This window comes from Myiozetetes cayanensis, unplaced genomic scaffold, assembly GCF_022539395.1.
Source record: "Myiozetetes cayanensis isolate MyiCay16 unplaced genomic scaffold, myiCay2020 scf1, whole genome shotgun sequence".
In the NCBI taxonomy this organism is placed as follows: domain Eukaryota; kingdom Metazoa; phylum Chordata; class Aves; order Passeriformes; family Tyrannidae; genus Myiozetetes; species Myiozetetes cayanensis.
In genome coordinates, this window is record NW_026086604.1 from 117,949,136 (window position 1) to 117,969,641 (window position 20,506).

Here is a 20,506-nt window from a genome sequence, read left to right on the forward strand (position 1 = left end):
TAACAATGGTTTAGGAATTTTAAACAGGGAGTTTGTTTTCTGGATAGCTTAATGAGAATATGGAATATTAGATTTTCTTAAATGTCTAGTTTGGTTTATACATAGATCAGTCTGTGGAAGCAATGCATAGATTTTTCCCTTGCAAACTCTGATAGAGTTAGTGAACATTTACAATCTGTTTCCTGTAAAGTCCTCCCAGGCTATCTAACCACTGATTCCAGCAGTTTAACACTGGTGTCATTGGCTGAAGTGCTCACACAGAGCACAATTACATCTGTGTGTTTGGTAGCATTTGGCAGAAAGCTGGTATTATTTATAGTAAGCAGCCGTGATAAAGCTGGAAGAGGTTGATGTCTTTCTCTGTGATGTTTTCATAGAGGCATTTAGGTTGGAAGAAACGCTTAACATCATCTACTGTTAACCCAGCACTGCCAAGTCCACCACTAAACCATGTCCATAAGCACCAGTCTGTATGTCTTCCAAATACCACCAGGGACAGTGGCTCTTGCAGAAGTTCTTCCACAAAATTTGTTTTGAGAGTATTAAATACTTATTTCATAACACAGATGTAAAGTTTGTGGTCTTCAGAAAGCTTAAAAAAATTATGTGTTTTGTTGTGTTTTTGTTTTTAGAAAACAAACATAAATATAGAAGTACTTCACTGATCTAGCAGCATTTCTGAGTTAACAGGTGGAGTTTTGGAGGGCAACAGTCATTTGAATTTCTGTGATGTATTAAATCAGCAGAGCCTGCTACTTTATTATCACTGTATTTCGAAATTAAATAATGAAAATCTAAATTAGGTTTACACACTTTCTCCAAATACTGTTAGTGTAAAGCTTAATGCGAGACAGGTATAAAAGGTTTAAATGTGTTTATTGGTTTTAGGTAATGAGGGATCCTGCAAGCAAAAGATCAAGGGGGTTTGGTTTTGTAACATTCTCTTCCATGGCTGAAGTTGATGCAGCTATGGCTGCAAGACCTCACACAATTGATGGAAGGGTGGTTGAGCCTAAGAGAGCTGTGGCTAGAGAGGTAAGTATGGCTTCGAAAGCAGATACTTTACCTGATTTGAAAAAAAGATTTTTGGTTTTGACCGACTCTTAGGCTTTTTTCTTGTCTGAAATTGTTGTGGTTTAAATGCTCTAACTGAAAGGCTATAGTTGGGGCATTATTTCCCACACTTATGGTCTGTTAATTGATGCAATTACATAAATGTCTGTAATTACAGTGAATTGTGAAGGTACTCTGGTTGCACTAGTCATGTCTACAAGGGATTCATCTCAGTCTGAAGATAGTGTTAGCAAAAACATATTGAGTACCTGTAATTATGGAACTCTTACTAAACCTCAAATTAATAAAGTCCTGTCAGTCCTTTTTGATTATTCCAAGATCCTTTTGGGATATTTCTAAAAGGTATATAGTCAGTGACTAAAAATAGAAAATGTAGTAGGGAAACTTTGTTTCTGGTGGTAATGTACAGAATCATCTTTGGACTGTGCTGGTTTTAGCCCCAGGCATACTTGATTTTCAAATTCAGGGCACAAATCAGATGTGTTCACGGGAATGCAGTGAACCTGTAAGCCAGGTTATGGTGGCACAGAGATACTTGGGGAGCAAGTGTGGATTATAAGGCAAGTTCTGTTTACCACGTTGGACTCAGGTGTTTAGCATATTTGGACTAATGAAGTGGAATTAAATGAGCTCTCCCGAGGGTATGGGGAAATGGAATTTGTAATCACTGGTACCCCTGTTAGCTGTTCCAGTTTTCTTTCCATTCCCTGCAGAATGCAAGGTTGGTTAGCATTTGGAAAAAGGTAATTACAGCAGCGTATGTGCATAGAGCTTATACATAAAAAGCTACTGCTAAGCTTTAGGAATAAGTCATTCTTAGTGCAACAGCCTGGTTATCATGCTTTAAGTGCAGAAATAACTCATGAGTATTTAGAGTTGCCTTCGTATTTTAAGTAATGGTTAAAATGCACAGTTGTTAATTTGCAGAGGTTGAAGGATATTTATGTGATTGGAAACGGTTCACTGCTGTTGGGGAATTGGGCAGAGGAAGCTAATCTTTGTTTTAGTTACAAAAATCATGCTCTAGCTTAAGTTATTAAATACTTCCAAATAGTTGATCTGTATATTTTTCAGTGTTTTTAAGGCTTTTTTAAAGGGGGAGGAAAAACCTCCAAGTGACTCTGTGTTGCTTCCCAAACAAGGTTGCCAGGGACATTTAGTAAGAGAGCTGTACCTCAGTGCTTAAAAAATCCTAGTTTATCAGTATTCTATTCCTGCAATTCTGGCAAAGCAGTGATTTGTAAAATTGTTTTTCTTTATGATAATTTAAAGAGTTCTTTTAACAGGAATCTGGAAAACCTGGTGCTCATGTTACTGTGAAAAAACTATTCGTTGGTGGTATTAAAGAGGACACTGAAGAGCACCACCTTCGTGACTACTTTGAAGAATATGGGAAAATTGACACTATTGAAATCATTACTGATAGACAGTCTGGTAAAAAGAGGGGGTTTGGATTTGTTACATTTGATGACCATGATCCTGTGGATAAAATTGTATGTAAGTAAGCTTCATTTTTGCTCTTTCATTTAGTAGTATTAATCCTTGCAGTCTTGTTAATTGTGTAAAGCTAAACTTAAAGAGATAATGGTTATGTTATGATATATGTTATTATATGGTGTAAGTTATGTATGTATATGTGCTACATCGTGGTTTTGGTGAATTGTGTGGGAACATTTCAAATAAGTACTGCTGTCTTTGTTTCAAAATTGTATGGTGTTTTGTGTTCTTGGAAATGATTCAGAGTGTGTATGGATTGGAAGTTTGATGCTCTTAGTAGCTGCCAGATCAGTACTTATGTGCTGATAGTATCTTACTTGATATGGTTACAGTGCAGAAGTACCACACCATCAATGGCCATAACGCAGAAGTAAGGAAAGCTCTCTCTAGACAGGAAATGCAGGAGGTTCAGAATTCTAGGAGTGGGAGAGGAGGTATGTACAAGTAATGGTTAGTGGTTTGTGGTTGATTTTTATCTTCACTTTCCATGACCTCACTCCTTACAAATGTTAAACTATTACAGGGAACTTCGGTTTTGGTGATGCTCGTGGAGGTGGTGGCAACTTTGGTCCAGGACCTGGCAGCAATTTCAGAGGGGGAGCCGGTAAGACAGGCATGTTTGTAGCATTTATTTTTTTTTTACCTTACTAATACTGTCTTTCTGGTTCTGGGTAACTTTTCTGTGCTGTTTAATACAATGCAGTTGTAGCAGTTAGACATTTTTTGGGAAAAATAATTTGCAAATGAAGTTTTGGGTAAGCTTCTTTAAAAGCCAGAAGTAAACTAAACTTAATCATCTTGTTTGTTAAGGAATTCAGAGACTTGTCTGATTCTATGCAGCAGTCGCCTGACCTTTTAAAACTGGATATTGTACAAACACAAGAAAAGGAGAAATTAACTGAGCATTGATTGGGTGTATGTGTATTGAAGTCAAGTGTACATGTCCTTAATTTCTGAGATGAGGTTCTTAAGGTCTTAGGGGTTTGAGAATTTAACTAGTTTGGTACAGGTAGATTCAAATATTTGGGGTTCTTTTCTCCCAATAGATGGATATGGAAGTGGCCGTGGATTTGGTGATGGGTATAATGGATATGGCGGAGGACCTGGAGGTTAGTTTACTACTGTGATGATTTGTTTTTCTCTCATTCAGAAACACTTTATATTTACTTAAAGTTTGTATAAAATACATATTAATTGCCTAAGCCATTTTGTTGGCTTTAAGAAGCATACATGGTTGTTGGCTCATGTTAAACTTTTTTATATGGCAAATTACATGCTTATTTCATGGACAACCATGTCCTTTTCTGTAGAGTGTGCCTTAAATTTCCTGACAAACAAAGGTTTTAATTACACCTATCAGTGAGGCTTTTAGGCAGTCTGTCTTGTGGGGTTTGATCATGATCTGGTTATAGTGGTAGTTGGTATGTGCCTTTAAAAGTACTGTTCATAGAAATTTCTTTCCAAAACTGCATTTTTACCCCCCTGTAGACTTCCAAATGCAAGACTATCCTTTGTTTCTGTATAATTAGTGTCTCTTAGACTGAAAAGTTTATTTTAAAGGATTGTGTTATCACAGGTGGCAACTTCGGTGGCAGTCCTGGTTACGGAGGAGGAAGAGGAGGATATGGTGGAGGAGGACCTGGATATGGCAACCAGGGTGGGGGCTATGGAGGTGGTTATGACAACTATGGAGGAGGTAATGTTTAGGCTTGAAACATCCAAACATTTAAGTTTAAATTAGTTCAAATCGTTTGAAATTAGGGGGGAGGGGTATTTATAAATGTTACGCAAGGAAACTGTTGTTTTCCAAGTAGTATGACATAGAATGAAAACACTGTTGCATGCCCTGCTGGAATACATGTGTAATTTCTTACTTTATTAAAAATTCTAATAATGAGGTAACTTAGTGTTGTATACGTTTTAGCTCATCTAGGTATTTCTTTTGTATTGATAATGCAGGCAATTATGGAAGTGGAAACTATAATGACTTTGGAAACTACAACCAACAACCTTCAAATTATGGTCCGATGAAGAGTGGAAATTTTGGTGGCAGTAGAAACATGGGGGGACCATATGGTGGAGGTATTATTTATGTCCTGACTTTCCTTGTAGCCAGAGTGGATGGGCTTTTAGTCCTTTGGAGAAGTAGAAGGGAAGATAGAACATGTTTTGAACTAAAGAGAGGGTATACTGGGATTAGATTTTAGGAAAATAACTTTTACTGTGAGGGTGGTGGGGCACTGGAACAGGCTACCCAGAGAAGTTATGCTTGGCCCATCCCTGGCAGTGTTCAGAGCAAGGTTGGATGGGGCTTTGAGCAACCTGGTCTAGTGAAAGATACCCCTGCCTGTGACAAAGGGCTTGGAACAAGATGAAAGATCCCTTCCAACCCAGGCAGTTCTGTATAATTCCAAGATTGACGCGTAGAAATTGGGTAACTTTTGCAGTATATGGACTGCAAGCGCCCATGTTCTTTATGCAAGTTGGCTACCATTTCCCATCTTAAAACTGCAAAGCTTGTCTCAGGGATAAAATATACAAACTTGATCTACAACGTTTTGCATTTTCCAATCTGCAAAGATTTTAGTTGTTACACTTTGTAGAAAGTGTAGTTAATCACTACCAGACTTGTTGGGATTTCTTTTTTCTTTCCTCTTCTTGTGTCATTTTTTTCCTGACACTTCTGGTTTTTGTTGCCTAAATGTTGTTTAATATGTCATGTAAAGCTTGTGAAATGGAACTGAAACATAAGGAAGGCCCTTCCTTGTAAGGTTTAGCATGAAAACAGAGTCAGCCCTCACAGGCTCAAGAGAGGACTGTGTCAAATTACATATAACACTGTTGAATCTTCTAAGATTTCAGGCTGTAGTTCCTTCCTGGGGAAGTCTTTGGAGGTTAGTTAGTGTAAGACAGTGAAAGTTAAAGTCTTTGTTGTATATGCTGTTTCTGGAAGTAAAGTAGATGTTAATGTTCATTCAGTCAAGCTTTGATTGATTGCTTATGTCAAAAGCATTCCATACTGATGGAACTCTCTGTCTTGTTCTGCAATTGCAGGAAACTATGGTCCAGGGGGCAGTGGAGGAAGTGGTGGATATGGAGGGAGGAGCCGTTACTGAGTTTCTTCAAGCATGCCATGGGTAAGTATGTTTATAAGTGTTAAAAATGCAGTGATTCTTGAGAGTAGCTGCAGGAGTTTAAAGCTTTTTAGGATATTGTCTTTCCTTTAAAAAATGGTTAGATGAATAATTTCATAACCTATTTTTTTACTCTTTACTTCTGTTGAAACAGGCTTCACTGTATAAATAGGAGAGGATGAGAGCCCAGAGGTAACAGAACAGCTTCAGGTTATCGAAATAACAATGTTAAGGAAACACTTATCTCAGTCATGCATAAATATGCAGTGGTATGGCAGAAGACACCAGAGCAGATGCAGAGAGCCATTTTGTGAATGGATTTGGATTATTTAATAACATTACCTTACCGTGGAGGAAGGATTGTAAAAATGCCTTTGAGACAGTTTCTTAGCTTTTTAATTGTTGTTTCTTTCTAGTGGTCTTTGTAAGTGTAGAAGCATTCCTTTGATAATGTTAAATTTGTAAGTTTCAGGTGACATGTGAAACCTTTTTTAAGATTTTTCTCAAAGTTTTGAAAAGCTTTTAGCCAGGATCATGGTGTAATAAGACATAACGTTTTCCTTTTAAAAATTTAAGTGCGTGTGTAGAGTTAAGAAGCTGTTGTACATTTATGATTTTAATAAAATAATTCTAAAGGAAATATTGTGTAATTTTAGATTTTTTTTTTAATACTGTAAAATAAGGCAAGGAGTGGGTAGTATAAGGTCCCACAAATAATATAAAGCTATTGTTGTACGTGTAAATTAAATGCTGATCAGAAAAAGTATGTTGTCTGTAAATGATCAGGTGTAAAATATCTAGGTAACTTAAGGGGTATCTCTGCAAGGAGAAACACCTTTTTAGATTTTTTAGATGCTGCTTCTTCAATGGCAAGGGAAGGAAATAACCCCAGCAAGGTACTCTTCCAGGGACACAGGTCTAGTACAAGAGAACTCTTGAAAACGTCACTAAGGTCAGCCAGTCTTAAAAAGCTGCGCTGTATTTCTGCAAAGCTTTAACTACGGTAGTTGATTAATAAGGATGCCAACGAAGGCTGAGGGTGTAGAGCAAAATAGTTCTAAGCTTCAGTTAAACTTCTTTAGGTAAGATCTTATTTACTTTTCCTTTCTTAATGTATCAAAACCAAATTTAATATTGTCTGACAGTATTCTTTCAGTATAGTGATTATCGTTATGTAGTTTAACATAGCAATTAATTGAGTTAACAATTACAAATTGAAAAGAAATTTGTGAATCCTGTTTTCTTGTATTAAATTTTTTACAAACAAATTTCTGTTAATTTCAGCTACTTAACATATTTTTTTCCTACTGGAATCTAGCTATGATATGAACCCTGGACAAGCATAGACTGCTGCCACTGTACACTGCTACAGTTGAACAAATGAGACCTGCAAGTGTCCATTAGTAAAGCTTTGCAAGGGTTCCATCCCTGGTGTTGGTAGTTAAAATGGTAGGTCACAAGTTAATTAAATCATACAACTTTATTTTTGCATCCTGCAACATTTTCTTTTTTCTTGGGAGTCTATGCATTATGATGGTTGCAAGGTAATGCAATGAAGGTAGTTCTGTGCTGTTGAAAATGAACTGTGTTGTTATGTGTCTTGTCTGCTGTAATCTATTTTATATAACACGTTTCATCCTGAAGGTTCCCAAGTAACTGTAGACTGTTTACGTGTAAGGAAAAAAAATTGCACCACAGAATACATCTGCCTCTGTGAAGGAATGTGTCGTCCATTCTTTTAACAACTGCATAAGCAGTTCTTTAGGAGGGGAAGTGAAAACAAAACTTCAAATGAAACTGCAGGTGGTATTTCTTTAGTGTACAATGTGTTTATGTAAATTGGAAATTGGCTAGAATGTTGAGGTTTCCACCATTTTTTATAGTTCTTGCAGCTAACAAACCTTAGTGCCAAATTCAGTCAGCCTTACTCTTACTGCATTGAATGTTTGCACCTCAAATTAATGAAAATTCATTAAGTAATGAATGAGTTATTCAGAGTAAGGGTGGCATACTCTACTAGATTTGGTTTTAAAATAAAAATCAACGAAGCCTATCAAAAAAGGCAACCAAAAAATGCCCTACTTTCAAAGTTCCGTTGCCTTTAAATAAGGCTACCCACTGAAGAACATGGACTCAGCTAACAAATGTCCTGTTCCTTTTGGGTTAGACACACCAGTGAACTGCTTATACCTTTTTTTAAAAAAAAAAAAAAAATGGCTGAAGTTCCCCTATTGGTAATTTGGTTTAGACATATGTGATAAACATCTTCAGATACACTTTTTTTTTCTTTGGCAGGAAGGTGCCATGCTGCAGGTAACTAATGAAGAAGTGGTCAACCACAGAAACGCTTCAAGAAATAAGAAATTCTGTATCATCAGAAAATAGTTGTTTTTGCTGCCTTCATTAAAAATCTAGAGGTTAAATGAATACTGATAAAACATCACAATTAGTACAGCTCCCTGTAATGCTGGGTTTTTTAAATTATAGTAAAAATGTCTTGTAAACCTTTCGAATAAAATTCAGATTCGTTAGGAGAAACAAATCACTAATGTTAAAATAGCAAACATTCTGTGAGTAGAAAGTTTAACTACATATATTTATAACTTTCATAGCTTTAAAATAAAGTATTTTTTATACCAAAGTAGTTCTAGTGTAATGCTTAATAAAAACTTAGTGTGTATCTAACATTAAATAATGTTTATGTGCAGCTTTTAGACCCTTTCATGATTTGAAACATTCCATTTTGAGGAGAATTTAAAACAGAATCAGTTTGATAAGTGTCTTTACAGAACTTGTTTCTCTGACCATAGGCATCTGTTCTCTCTTGAGAGAAACAGTGCTGCAACTTAAAAACGCTGATCTCTTTGCTGTTGGACACAAGTGCTTAAAAATAGATCTTTTCGGCTGTGTTTGTCAGTTTGTCAAATTGCGATAGGACAATATCCTTTTCACCTGTAAAGAGTTTTTAGGGTGAAGAGAGGAAGACTGAATGGAATGTAGAGTTGTTGCTGTGCCAGAAATGTATTGATAGCTGCATCTGGGGTGGAAAAAAATTCAAAAAAACCCCAAACAAAATGAAAACCCTGCTAAATCAAACACTAAGTCTGAGCTTGAGAAAACTTCAGTTGGGAATGGTATTTGAGGGAAGGTCTCTTCAGTTTATACTGTTTTAACCAGTTACCTTCATACATGGTTCATTCTAAACTTGAAATTTATATGCCTAGCTATGGCAGAATCATCGTGTCTTTAACCTTCTTTATAATACTGTTTAAGGATTCACATGCAACTTTTTTCTGTTTCTTAAATTGAACTTTTAAAATACTTGCATAGGTAACCGGTGGGCTGCAACGGAAGCAGGAAATGAAGATAAAATCTTCTTTACTTTCTTCTTTCCAACAGAATGAGTTGACCAGATCATAAGGAATTTGCCTTCTTTCCTGTAACTTAGATATAGTTGATGGAGGTTTTTTCTTTACAGTTGCCAAGTCCACATTCATACAACATTTAAAAAAACGCAAACCACTTTGAAGGGCAGTAATTAATTCTCTATTTCTGATAGTCTTTCAGTAGTTTTGCAACAAGGTTTAAAATTTACTTGAATTAAATGTCTTATATTTTCCATAATGAGGATGTTTTAATTTTGATCTGCTGGCAGTGGGGGAAGGGAGTGTATAGGGGACAACACTATGCAAAAATGAAGTTAGCAGATATTTAAAGTCTTGAAAACCTGATGTTTTAAGTTTCCTGATGTCTTAACTGTTAAACTTTTCATAACTTTTCTCTTGGTATGTTCTTCAAAAGTTAAAACAAGTGACAGTTGCAGTGTTCACCAGTGAATTTGGTGAGAGAAATCACCCTTTGGAGTCAGCCTGATGCTGGAAGTCAGCAATTTCAAATAAAACCAGCAGTGTGTGTGGTCAATTCCTGATTATCAATTTGTAGACAATGTGTATTTCTTAATTTCTGTCAAGTTGGGTTTATGTCACTACAGCCTTTTTTTTTAAAGTAAGTGTAACATTATGTATAAAAACATATATTGTACTAACAAATAAGGATGAGGTTGTCAGTACTAGGCCCAGTTTTCCCACAGCAAACACTTTCTGCACCAGACTTAGGGAGGAATGAAAAACAACTTGTTGGTAACTGGTATGGGAGCCAAAAAATACAGTGGGTGATTCGTGTATAAAGTGATGGTGAGAAGGTCAATACTAGGGGTCTGGCCTTTGGGATGGTGTTATTTACAATGAAAACTGGATTTTATTGATTTCTGTTATGCTGCAGGTGCTTAAAACCATTTAGGAAAATGCAAACAATTGCTTTTAATATTGTAAAATGAATAGGACTTGAACTCTGTTATGTGTGGGGAAGACAACTGTGTTTTAGGTTTATGATGAACGTACATGATACTTTATGGATGAAATCATACTGCTTCTGGGGAAGGAAAACCAAGCCCCAGAAACAGAGAGGAATTTTCAAGGAGTTGTGTGCTGAATGTGTTTTGGCAGCTTGACTGCATCCGTGGTGCAGGATGATTTGCTGGGAACATACTGGAACAGTGCATTCCCTGTAGCTGTAGTGTTTGTTTTCAAAGCGGGGTGTGTGATGTGAGTGAAACCCCATAGTAGTGCTGTTGGTTTTTTTCCTCCTAAGGTCGATGCCCCGTCCTCGTTTATTCAGCCATACCATTCAGTGTACTAGGGATGTATATAGGAGTGTTACATGGAAGGGTTTGCCCAGGTAACACAAATCCATTTTTCCAGAAGTTGTCCCTCTTAACAGTCGTGTTCTTGCTTTGCAGCCACTGTTGATTTGCATTGCAGCAGAAGTTTCAGTGTTGTCAGGAGTTATTCCAGTTAATGGAGCAAGACCTTGTTTATCAGCAGTAAAATTACTGGTGTATAAATAGCTGTGTGACTTGCCTGACAGTGCTGTGAACATATTTGGGGACCATGTAGGTACAAGCTATGTGTGACCTCCCATGTTGCTTCATTGTATGAAAAGGTGTGACTGGGGGAAAGTCCTAGACAATTGCTGTTACCAGTGCCCCCCTTTCCGTCCTTATTTGGTCTGCTTGCTCTTGGTTCACGTTGGGACATTCATGTGTGAAAAAATGAGTGGCTGATGCACTTAATGGAGTTCTAGCACAGGTGCCAAGTTGCAGCACTTTTACGAGGTACACTGCAGTGATAAGACTGGTTACACGTGCCATTTTTATTTGGTTTATTTAATAAATAGTTTTTCACTACAAACTGGTGTTGAGTGTCCTGTTGCCTCATTTATAGGCCTCTGCTAACTCTCCTCAAGATTCTTGTTAATACTGTACTTCTGACTCCCATAAGAGATACAAATGCTGTGTGTATATTTTGGGACAAAGATTGACAAATTGATATGAAACTGCTTTGTCTCGTATTTCTTCATTGAAATTTCTTCTTCTGGTTCTCCCATCTAAAACTAGATTGTAAGCTCTGGAGCAGGAACACTTAGCTTGTAAAATTTGGCTTTGTAGAAAGCCGAATCTGTTGAATAAAAACAAACCCATGAAGGTAAAGTTGCACTTCGGTGCTGTAGTGGTCATTCAGTGTGTGTGTAGTACTCAAGCTCTGTGCTGTGACTCCTCGGGGAGGGCTTGTCTGCAGGATGCCAATGCAGGAGGGTTCAGCCGTACATGTCATAAACCATACAGTGGGTATTGCAATCTAATAAAGTACTTGGCTCGCGTTTGTTTCTGGTTGGATGTTTTTCCTGAAAAGGTGTGGATCTAAGGGCAGCCAGCAGGTAATGCTCTGTAGTGCCCAAGCATGTTGCTTCCAGCAGTAATAGCGGTAATATATATGTAGTGTGATATCCCCACCACTCACTGGCTTTATACATAATCTGACCTTTTCTACCTCGAAGATAACTTCTCACTCTTCACTATTAATGTGAAAAATGTAGTGGTACCCTGAAGTGTTACAGGCTATGTACTAGCTTTACCATAGGGAACAATATTTCAAAGAGTCCCACCTTGACATTCCCGTTTTTTGTTGCTGAATCAACAGCTACATTTACAATCCTCAGCTTTGCAGTGTCCTAAGGTTTTTATTGTTCCTATGTTGGAGTTGCTTTTCTACGTAGTAGTAAGGTGGGATGCAGCCCTAATAGCTTTTTACGCAGAGCATCTTAGATAATCCATCATATTTTTTACATCATAAAGTTCCTGATTTGTACACTTTAGGCTTTGGTTTCTTGAAAGTTAAGATCTATCCAGTAATGAAGCCTGGACAGGTGTCAATCAGTTGTTGCCCACCTTTTACAACCATTTCAGTAACAAGTTTCCTTTATCAGTCCTGTCTTCCTGAATAGCTCTGTAAGTCCTGTACAGTCTCGCATTTTTTGTATAGGGGTTGCAAAATGAAGTATACTAAAAGGTTCAGGGTGTCTGGCTTAACTACAAGTCATTGAAGGATGTGAAAATATAAAATATATCCAAGACAGCAATGTTGGGACTTAGTTGCCTTTTTTTTTTTTTTTTCTTTAAACATTAGATAACTGCAGAAGGGAAGGACACTCCAAAAGCTAACACCAGTTAGGTAATATTAATGGCAGTCCACTCAAACTGTAAAAACAGGACATTGGTCTGAATTTGGCCTACAGTTTTGTCTGTTCTATGGGCAGGTAGTTGAATGTTAAAGAAAATGGTGCAGTACATCCAGACCTAATGCTCACTGTCTGTGTCAGTACTGTTACAGTCCACTCAAAACTGGTATTTTGCCTAAGAGGTTTTTGTAAGGGTACAGTAGTTCATTGAATTCTGGGAAATTGAGATTCACACATACAGTTATTGAAAAATAATGAGGGTAAAGTTAGCTGAGGGCAGTAACTGTTTCCCAATTGGGTGTATGTCATCTTAGCACCTGGGTTTTCAAGAGTCCATAGAGACTTGCCACTGCTACTGAAGCAGTGGCTGCTAAAGGAAAGGATTAGCTTTTATTGTTTGGTTGGTTTTTTCCTCTGCCCTTGTGAGGCCCCAAAACAACTACTTGGCTTTCTGGATTTATCAGTTATGAGCCCAGTCTAGTATCAGAATTTGTGCACATGGGCAAGGAAATAGGCTTAAAGACCTGGTCCTGCAGAAGGTAAGACTTTCAAATGCTTATTATGTCATTTAATTAAGAGATTACAGTAATACTGACTCAATTATGTACTTTTCCCCCCTGCAGTTTAGAAATAAAGTTCACAAGTCAGCATATGCTTCTGGTACCTACTGCATGTTTTGGTTGAAGTTTGTGATCTAGCTATTAGATGAATTCCTTGTGAAAACCAGTTAGGATAGATATGCTTCACACTGCTGCTTCACCAGAAGCCGCAAATTTCACAGCCTCACTAACGAAACTTTCTGCTATGAATTTACACTGAATTTGAGGCTGTGGTGAAAAAAATAAAACATGCACACATTTATTTAAAAGAAATTTTTTAATATAAAATGCAAATTGTTCAAACAGGCTGATTTCATTTGATAATTCAGTGCACTTGGCACTGAGTCAGTGCCCCCTTTTTAGAAAATATCACTTGATACACTATCAGTTTTCTTAAATAAATGCAAGCAACCAACATGATTTACATCGTACAGGCAGGTTTTTTCAAAAAGTATAATTTGGCATTTAAGCTTGTATATGTAGATCTTACGTGTTGGTACAAGCAGTTTTTTTAACATACGTGACTGTAAATTTGCTCCATTGTCATTATGCCATGACCAATGAGAATTTTTTTCATAACCAGTTTTATGTGTCTTTTTTATAAAATATATAAAAAATTATTTGTGCTATCTAGATATTAGTATTTATTTTCATATCTTACAGACTAATATACCTTAATATTCCTTCCCAGTCATTCACTACATGCCTTTTAGGCCATCTCTTTTTGCAACCTTTTCAGGTTGTAAAATAGTAAAGGACAGGATGTTGTAAGTGTGTGAGTGAATAAAGTGTCTTCTTTTTCATAGCAGAGAAAAATAAATGTCAAAACCAAAAACTTCAATCACAGTGCTATCAGTGTAAACTCATAGTCACAAGAACAGATAAACAGTAATTTGGCTCATTTTAATTTACTTCAAAAAAGATTAGGGAAAATATTAAAAAAAAATCTGTAAGGTTGAAGACGCTTAAAAAATACCAGTTTAATAAAGCCAAAAAGAAAAACTCTAGTACTTCTCCTTAAGGAAGGTATCAAAACAGTGGGAAAAGGAAGGTACACAAATATATCCCAGGCACTAGGAAGCAGAATGGGAACTTGTTCACCATCAGTTGTTTTCATGAAAGAAAACAGAATTATTCAGTTGCAGAGGGTGAAGGTAAGACACCACTGAATCAGACACTTTCAGAATCTATTTGCAGATTGAGCATTTGAGTTGTAAAATTATTTGGTACATTATCTCTGCTTGAAGCTGTGATGGTGAAAGTATGTGAGGAAAAATGCAGTAGCCTCCTGGGCCTCTCTTCTCAAGGGAAAACTAGGAAAAGCAGAACAGTTCTGAACAAATGCAAAGCATGGATTATCTCTTGAGAGTACGGGAACCCACAGTGAATTTAAGTTGGAAATGCACTAGAGCTACACTTTTTCTTTCAGTGCTAGAAAATAAAATAAGGTCACTTTCTGTATGAAGAATCAGGTACTCAAGACTAAAACACATTTTTCTTGCATGTGTAACTTTGATCTAAAGCTGGCTTTTACTCCCCACTGATGTTCTCCCCTCTCCCCCCATCATCAGCAACAAAATTCCTAGTTTTAACAAAGGTATGTAAAACTACACCTACAATGATGGGCTAACTCTTTTAATTCTGACTAAAACTCTGATTTCCTCATTCAGAAGTTTCAGCTTTTAGACTTTCTAACAAATCACAATCAGCTGAGTTTGACAGATCTTTGAATATGAAGTGTTTCTGCTCAAGTGTAGTTGTTTCTGTTTGAACTACTGTAATCACTGACCTCCAGTTTTCACACAAGTCTCTCTGTTCTTCCAGGCGAAATAAAACCTACGTTATCTTCAGCCATCTTATCTTTGTTTCTGCTCCTTTGTGGTATCTTGTTTCTGTTCAGATTTAACCAAGTGTTTGGGTATTATGAAAATATTACCATTACTACTGCAGTGAATGACATATTGGTGTGGATTAACAGGTCTACCCTGGTCATCCCTCAGTCTACTGAAAATGTCACAGTACAAGTTGTTTAATTTTTGCTTTATCTGGCTGATTGATTGGCTACACTGAGAGTGCTCCTTTCTAAGGCTCTCCTTTTGTGTTTGAAGATTACACACGTCTTCTTCCAAGTCAAGAATTGCATTTAGTTTGCGTTTACGGCAGTTTTGGGCAGCTACCTTGTTTTTTCCTCTTCGTCTGATGTCACGTAGAAGCGATACCTGAGTGTCTGTCAGCTGGTTTTTTGCTAGCATGGTGTTGAAAGAGTCGATGGGCATGCTCACAACTTCATCGACTGAAAACGGTATTTTCAGAGCTTTTGCAGAGCATTCATCACTGCTATGGTTTGTATCAGTAGAATTATGGCACCTATCCTTTACATTGTTCGATTTCTTCATCAGCAACTGTTGATGCTCTTGAGTGGATGCTCCTTGGCTTGGCAGCTGATTGTAAGTGTGGTTACAAACAAACTGCTGAAGTGTGGCTTCTCTAGGACACACTGCATCACCTGGATATTCCACATGGTCATATTTAGCGTTTTCTTGGCAATGGCCATCAACAGCTCCTATGCCATGTGAAGGAGCAGATTTCACACCACTGCTGTACCCAACAGCATCTTCACAGCAGACTGAGTAAGAGGTGGTGCTATGACTTGAATTCAAAGATAGTCCCAAATCTGAGCCAGACTCTTCAAAGATCTGAGAAACTTCTAGAGGACCAAAGTCTTCATCCAAAGCCAAAGACATGAGTTTAATTTCATCAAAATTATCATCATGGGCTGTTAGGTTTCTAAGGTCAGCTGCTGAAACCAGGCCTGTCAAATTTGACCCATGAAGTAGTGCTTCTGGATTTGTGATATTAGAACTTGACTGAAGAAAAGACTCTTGCCTTTGTAAATGCCACGGTTTTGAATTTGATTGAGTGGGGCAGTCTGTTCTTAGTAGCATGGCATCTGGAGGACTGAAACAGTGGTGAAGCGTCTGGGTCAAATTTATATTGTGGTGTAAGGATGATGGGCTTTGACCTCTACTAGAAGTAGCAACTTGTGTATCTTCCAGTAAGCTCACCTAAAAGATGATGGGGGGAAAAAGGGGATCTTTATAAAATTAATGCTTCTATATCCCTTGCCTACAGAGTCACAATCAATTTGTTTTTTAATAATCCACTGCTTGACTCTATTAAAGCCAAATTTTTATATGTCAAACTCTTTTTCTAGCTATTCTGACTGCTATTTCCTATCTTTACAAAGCATAACCTATACTGGCATATGGCAAAAGGAAGTGGGAAGGGTGCAGATGTAAACTGACTTAAGGAATGGGAGAAGGACTTGCAAAGGACAGTGTGGGACTGATGAGTGTTGAGGGGTAGAAATGGGACTGTTGCCAAGTGTACATCAAACTACACTTGTATGTTACACCTGATCTGGTCTAAGAAAAGGTCTTTCTTGGAGGAGTGGTCATGGCCCTCCACTGGTAGTGGTATTGATGATTCAAGGGTGAGCTGGTTCAGTGTGCTAACCTGTTAGAAAATTAACTTTTTAAAGAAGATAAATAGCTCACCTACAGAAGTTAACCAGTGAGAACAGTGGTAAAGAAAAGAGGGGTGGAAGACAGGAACATTACAGGATCTTGCTGTCACAGTCTCACAGTTTATAAAGCTTTGGGGGCTGTGAGGTGCCACATTTGGTTTAGCTCTGCTTAACTGAGGTCTGTTGCAACCAGATTTCAACCAAATTCCTTTGCTAGTGAGTTTAGAGGAAACATCCCCGCCAAGATCACACCTTCTGTGGATGTCTTTTGACTTTAAATTACCACTCAGTTTTTCTTTACAAAAATAAATCTGTTTTGTGATCCCTCAGCCCTGAAGTCCAAACAGTAAACTGGATGGATAATGCTCCAGTAGCATTAAGGTCCACCTTTTCTGGGCCTGAGTTATAGTTGTTATAGTTTTAGAAGTACAGAGCCACTGCCCGAGATTGTGTCAGGTCACTTGCTGACAAGCAGAGTAGTCATATCCATGGATGGATACAAAATACTTGAAAACATAAATACATTTAGTAGGAAGCATAAAGGATTCCTCCATAGCTGAGCATCCTTACTGTGTTGCAGGAAAGGGCTTTTGGATTGCTATTCATTGAACAGACAATGTAAAAAGCACTTTCCACAGGGAAGGAATGATGTACCATAAAGACCAGAACATCTCAAAGTCTCTATTATCCTTACTGAGAGCTCAGGTAACAGAAGAAGGTGTTGCTTATCTCTCCTAGGGAGTTACCTTGTACTAGAACCCCTGCAGTATAAAGACTTGATACCTGGAAGAAACAATCAATCCATTTTTCAACAGATAAGATTGTCAGAAGATGGTACTGCGTAAATAGTCTTAAATAAAATATGGAACTGTGTATTATTAGAGCTGCATGAAGGCTACAGCCAAATTCCTTTCAAATTATGAGAACAAAGAAAACTAAACTGATGAACTTTTGCATCTTGTTAGTGTGCAATCCTTACCAGAACTGAACAGAGGAGAAGGCTAATTTCTGGGCTAGGAGGCACTATCCAACCTAGAGATTATCAAATCTAGGTAGTTACATTCCCAAATCTATGAAGTTACATGGAAAATACTATTGACCCTGGAAGAGGCTCCTATGATGAAGTGAATATAAGATGCCCTTGAAGTGTTTCAAAAAAGGAATGTAGAGAGTAGCTTCATGGTTAATGACTGCAGCTGTAAGCTGTGGGAGAGAAGGGAGACTCCAATTAAGATAACTACTGGGGTTTTTTGTCAAGACGGGCACACAGAAAGTAAACAATAGTATCAGAAGGCCAGAAACTGAATGGGTTTGCTGCTAATGCTGACTGACCTGATTTGCAGTGAGGATGGGTCTGTTCTGCTTGAGGGTAGTGACCTGGTAAGTACGTGACCCAGTATTTATGTCAACTGTAATCTTTCACCACAAATGCTCAATAGCTGCTACTGTGTAATAACACAGTGCTGCTCTGGAGAAACACACCAAGAGCTGCTGTATAAATATGAAATGGCATTAGGTTTCAGAAAAGCAACTATTAGTTGAACTAATTAGGTTGTCCAGTGGCTCCATTCAACTTTCAACACCAGGTCACAGTAAAGACAGAGCTCTGTAGCTTTCATATCCCAGACAAGTTCCTGGGGAAAATTTTTCAAATAGAGCCTATGACAGCTGCTGTAAAAGGTGGATAGGAGCATCTTTAGCATCTTCAGGTAAGATTTACTACTTTGATTTGCTGATATATTCCTGGAGTGGGTGAGGTAGGCTGTGGTTATTAGATGAAACAGTATAAGTCATTACCCAGTAATCCTTGACTGTATTCCAATCTATTAGCAATACATGTTTTCTCATTTACCTCTAGCATGTTTTCCATCTGCGATGACAGAAGCTGTAAATAGCCCTCAAGGGAGAGAAGGGAATCTACATGGTTGCGGTTGCTCTGTGACGGAAGAAAGAGAAACGTGTTGTAAAGGACAGTTATTTTACATAAAAGGAGGTAAAAATCACAGTCTGAGAGGAAACAGAGCAGAGCTCTGTGAAAGAATGCTGCTGACCCCATCATCAAGTCTTCATACTGATGGGAGATAACACGTTGCTAGAATTAGCAGAACAGCTCAGCTTTCACAAGGTCTCAAGTAGATTGAGTGCCCTTTTCACTGTAGCTCTCAGAGAGAACAAAACCCAAAATGTGCAAAACAGTCCAGTGTCCCAAATGGAATTCTACATCCAAGCATCAAGCTTCACATAAATGGTGAGAGCAGCATAATTTATCATCCACATCCCTAGTGTTTGTAGGCAAAAGAAAAGCCTTGCCCACAAGCACAACACTTTCATGATGGAGAAAATAAAACTAAATTGAAAAATGGTTATTTGCAAGTGTTTTCTGTAAACTTTAGGATATTTCAACTACATAAACTGTACTGGGGGGTGGAGGGGAGGAGGCAATTTTCAAGAAGGTGTACAAGGGCATCATTCACAAAATATCATCCAAAGTGATGATTCCTTTCCTGCCTTTGCAAGGGATATTCCAAATGAAAAGAGGAAATAAAATATTCCTTTCAAAACCTTTAATCCATTTCTTTTCACTTCTCCTTATCTTTATGATAAGCCCTATATCCTCCCTCACTTCCTCGTCACAGTTTTCTCTTCTCCCATTTTTTTCATCATTTACTTGATTTATGTCTTTCTCCTCCTCTTGCAGTTCCAACTGATCATCTTCTCGGTGTGGACAGCAGACATCCAAAGCTTCCTGACATGCTTTCAGATCAACATCCTGAAGACACAAATAAAACAGTTCTATTATGTAACACACTGTCAAAATCAATCTTTAAAATGCACTTTTTTCTTTTTTTCTACAGCTATAACATTTCAAATAAAATACACACTGAATAGGTCATGTGGATGAACTGACTGTGTGGACTTTGTGGGCAGAATGAGACCAATGTCAGTTCAGGTGGGCAGCCACCACCTCCTATTCTGGTGCCCAGGCACTGAACCCATCTGCAGTAGAAATGGACACTGGAAACAAATTCTTCTAATACAGATGATGTGATTTCATAAAAAGTTTGGGCTATTGATGTCATTTGTATGTCATTTCACAACATATTCGAGCCAGCCACTCAGTGATGGAATTATATATATATATATATATATATATATATATATATATATATGGTCAGTTAGCAAAATCCTTCACTTACGTGTATTGTAATTGCCACTCTGTTTCCTCTCACTTTCAGCACTTCATTACCCATTCCCATTTATCCAAATGATGAGTTTCTTTAATCTCCAGTGGTGAAGCTGTTCAGATTTAGTGGTCTCAGAAACAATCTTCAAGTTTTATTTTATGTGTAGTCATATCATCAGACTTTTAAAATGTTTATTATAGGGCAGGGGTATTGCTAGGGTAAGAAGGAATCACTGCTAATTTATATTTTTTAAAAATATGTATTTATATTAAAAAAACTTTGGCATTTCAGCTTTTATAGGGCAAGTCTGTGTTATTAAAATGTGAAACTCAGTGGAATGGCAACCAGAAAATCAAGTGGCCACACTGTATTAGTTCCACATATCCCCAACAAAATGCTGTGGCAGGAGCAGAAAAGACAAGCTTTCAACAGCAGCAAACATAACGAGATGGTGTTCTGTTCTAAAATTCACAACAGATTTATTTACTTTACAGGTTTGATATGAAAGCATAAACTGTATTAAACCTGCAGTTCTAACAGTCATCAAAACTATTTTATAGTTTAAAATATTATTTTAAAATATATTTAAAATAGTATTGCTTATAAAAGCAATAATTTTTAAATTATTGCTTCATACAAAACACTTTAAAGATTAAATGTAAAAAGGTTTAAAAACAGGATATTGGAGTAAGAGTAAATACATTTTCAAAATAAATTAATATTATTTTCATTTTTATACATTCTATTTAAATATTTTAAAATATGAAAATTATTTTCATTTAAAATTGATTTTATTTTTTGCTTTCAATTTTTCTGTACTTTCTTTTCGAGATTGGAAGGGAACTTTAGCTTTATAAACAGTCATTTGTAAAAAAAGATAGACATATAGGGCCCTCATCTGTCACTGTGATGTAA

At 37.2% G+C, this 20,506-nt stretch overlaps 2 protein-coding genes across 9 annotated transcripts in view; one reads left to right on the forward strand and one right to left on the reverse strand.

Moving 5' to 3' along the window:
* The window catches only part of HNRNPA2B1 (heterogeneous nuclear ribonucleoprotein A2/B1), a 24,054-nt gene extending 5,314 nt beyond the window's left edge, over positions 1–18,740 (forward strand). For 2 of the 8 annotated variants that reach the window (XM_050325963.1, XM_050326011.1), the window contains exons 3-11: positions 889–1,035; positions 2,361–2,571; positions 2,904–3,005; positions 3,095–3,184; positions 3,618–3,680; positions 4,148–4,267; positions 4,531–4,653; positions 5,626–5,708; positions 5,860–6,345. In XM_050325963.1, the coding sequence (XP_050181920.1) occupies positions 889–1,035; positions 2,361–2,571; positions 2,904–3,005; positions 3,095–3,184; positions 3,618–3,680; positions 4,148–4,267; positions 4,531–4,653; positions 5,626–5,687 (918 nt within the window). In that variant the 3' untranslated portion in view covers positions 5,688–5,708; positions 5,860–6,345. Of the gene's footprint in view, positions 1–888; positions 1,036–2,360; positions 2,572–2,903; positions 3,006–3,094; positions 3,185–3,617; positions 3,681–4,147; positions 4,268–4,530; positions 4,654–5,625; positions 5,709–5,859; positions 6,346–7,023; positions 10,955–18,264 lie in introns of those variants that run through there. The other 6 variants (XR_007630129.1, XR_007630128.1, XR_007630131.1 and 3 more) reach the window with 6 other exon arrangements.
* Positions 13,176–20,068, reverse strand: NFE2L3 (NFE2 like bZIP transcription factor 3). The gene is made up of 4 exons (XM_050326074.1): positions 19,604–20,068; positions 19,075–19,176; positions 18,259–18,342; positions 13,176–15,945 (listed from the first exon to the last, which is right to left on the reverse strand). The coding sequence occupies exons 1-4, from the start codon at positions 19,661–19,663 to the stop codon at positions 14,737–14,739; spliced, it is 1,455 nt and encodes a 484-aa protein (XP_050182031.1). The 5' UTR covers positions 19,664–20,068; the 3' UTR covers positions 13,176–14,736.
* Between the last annotated feature and the right edge of the window lie 438 nt (positions 20,069–20,506).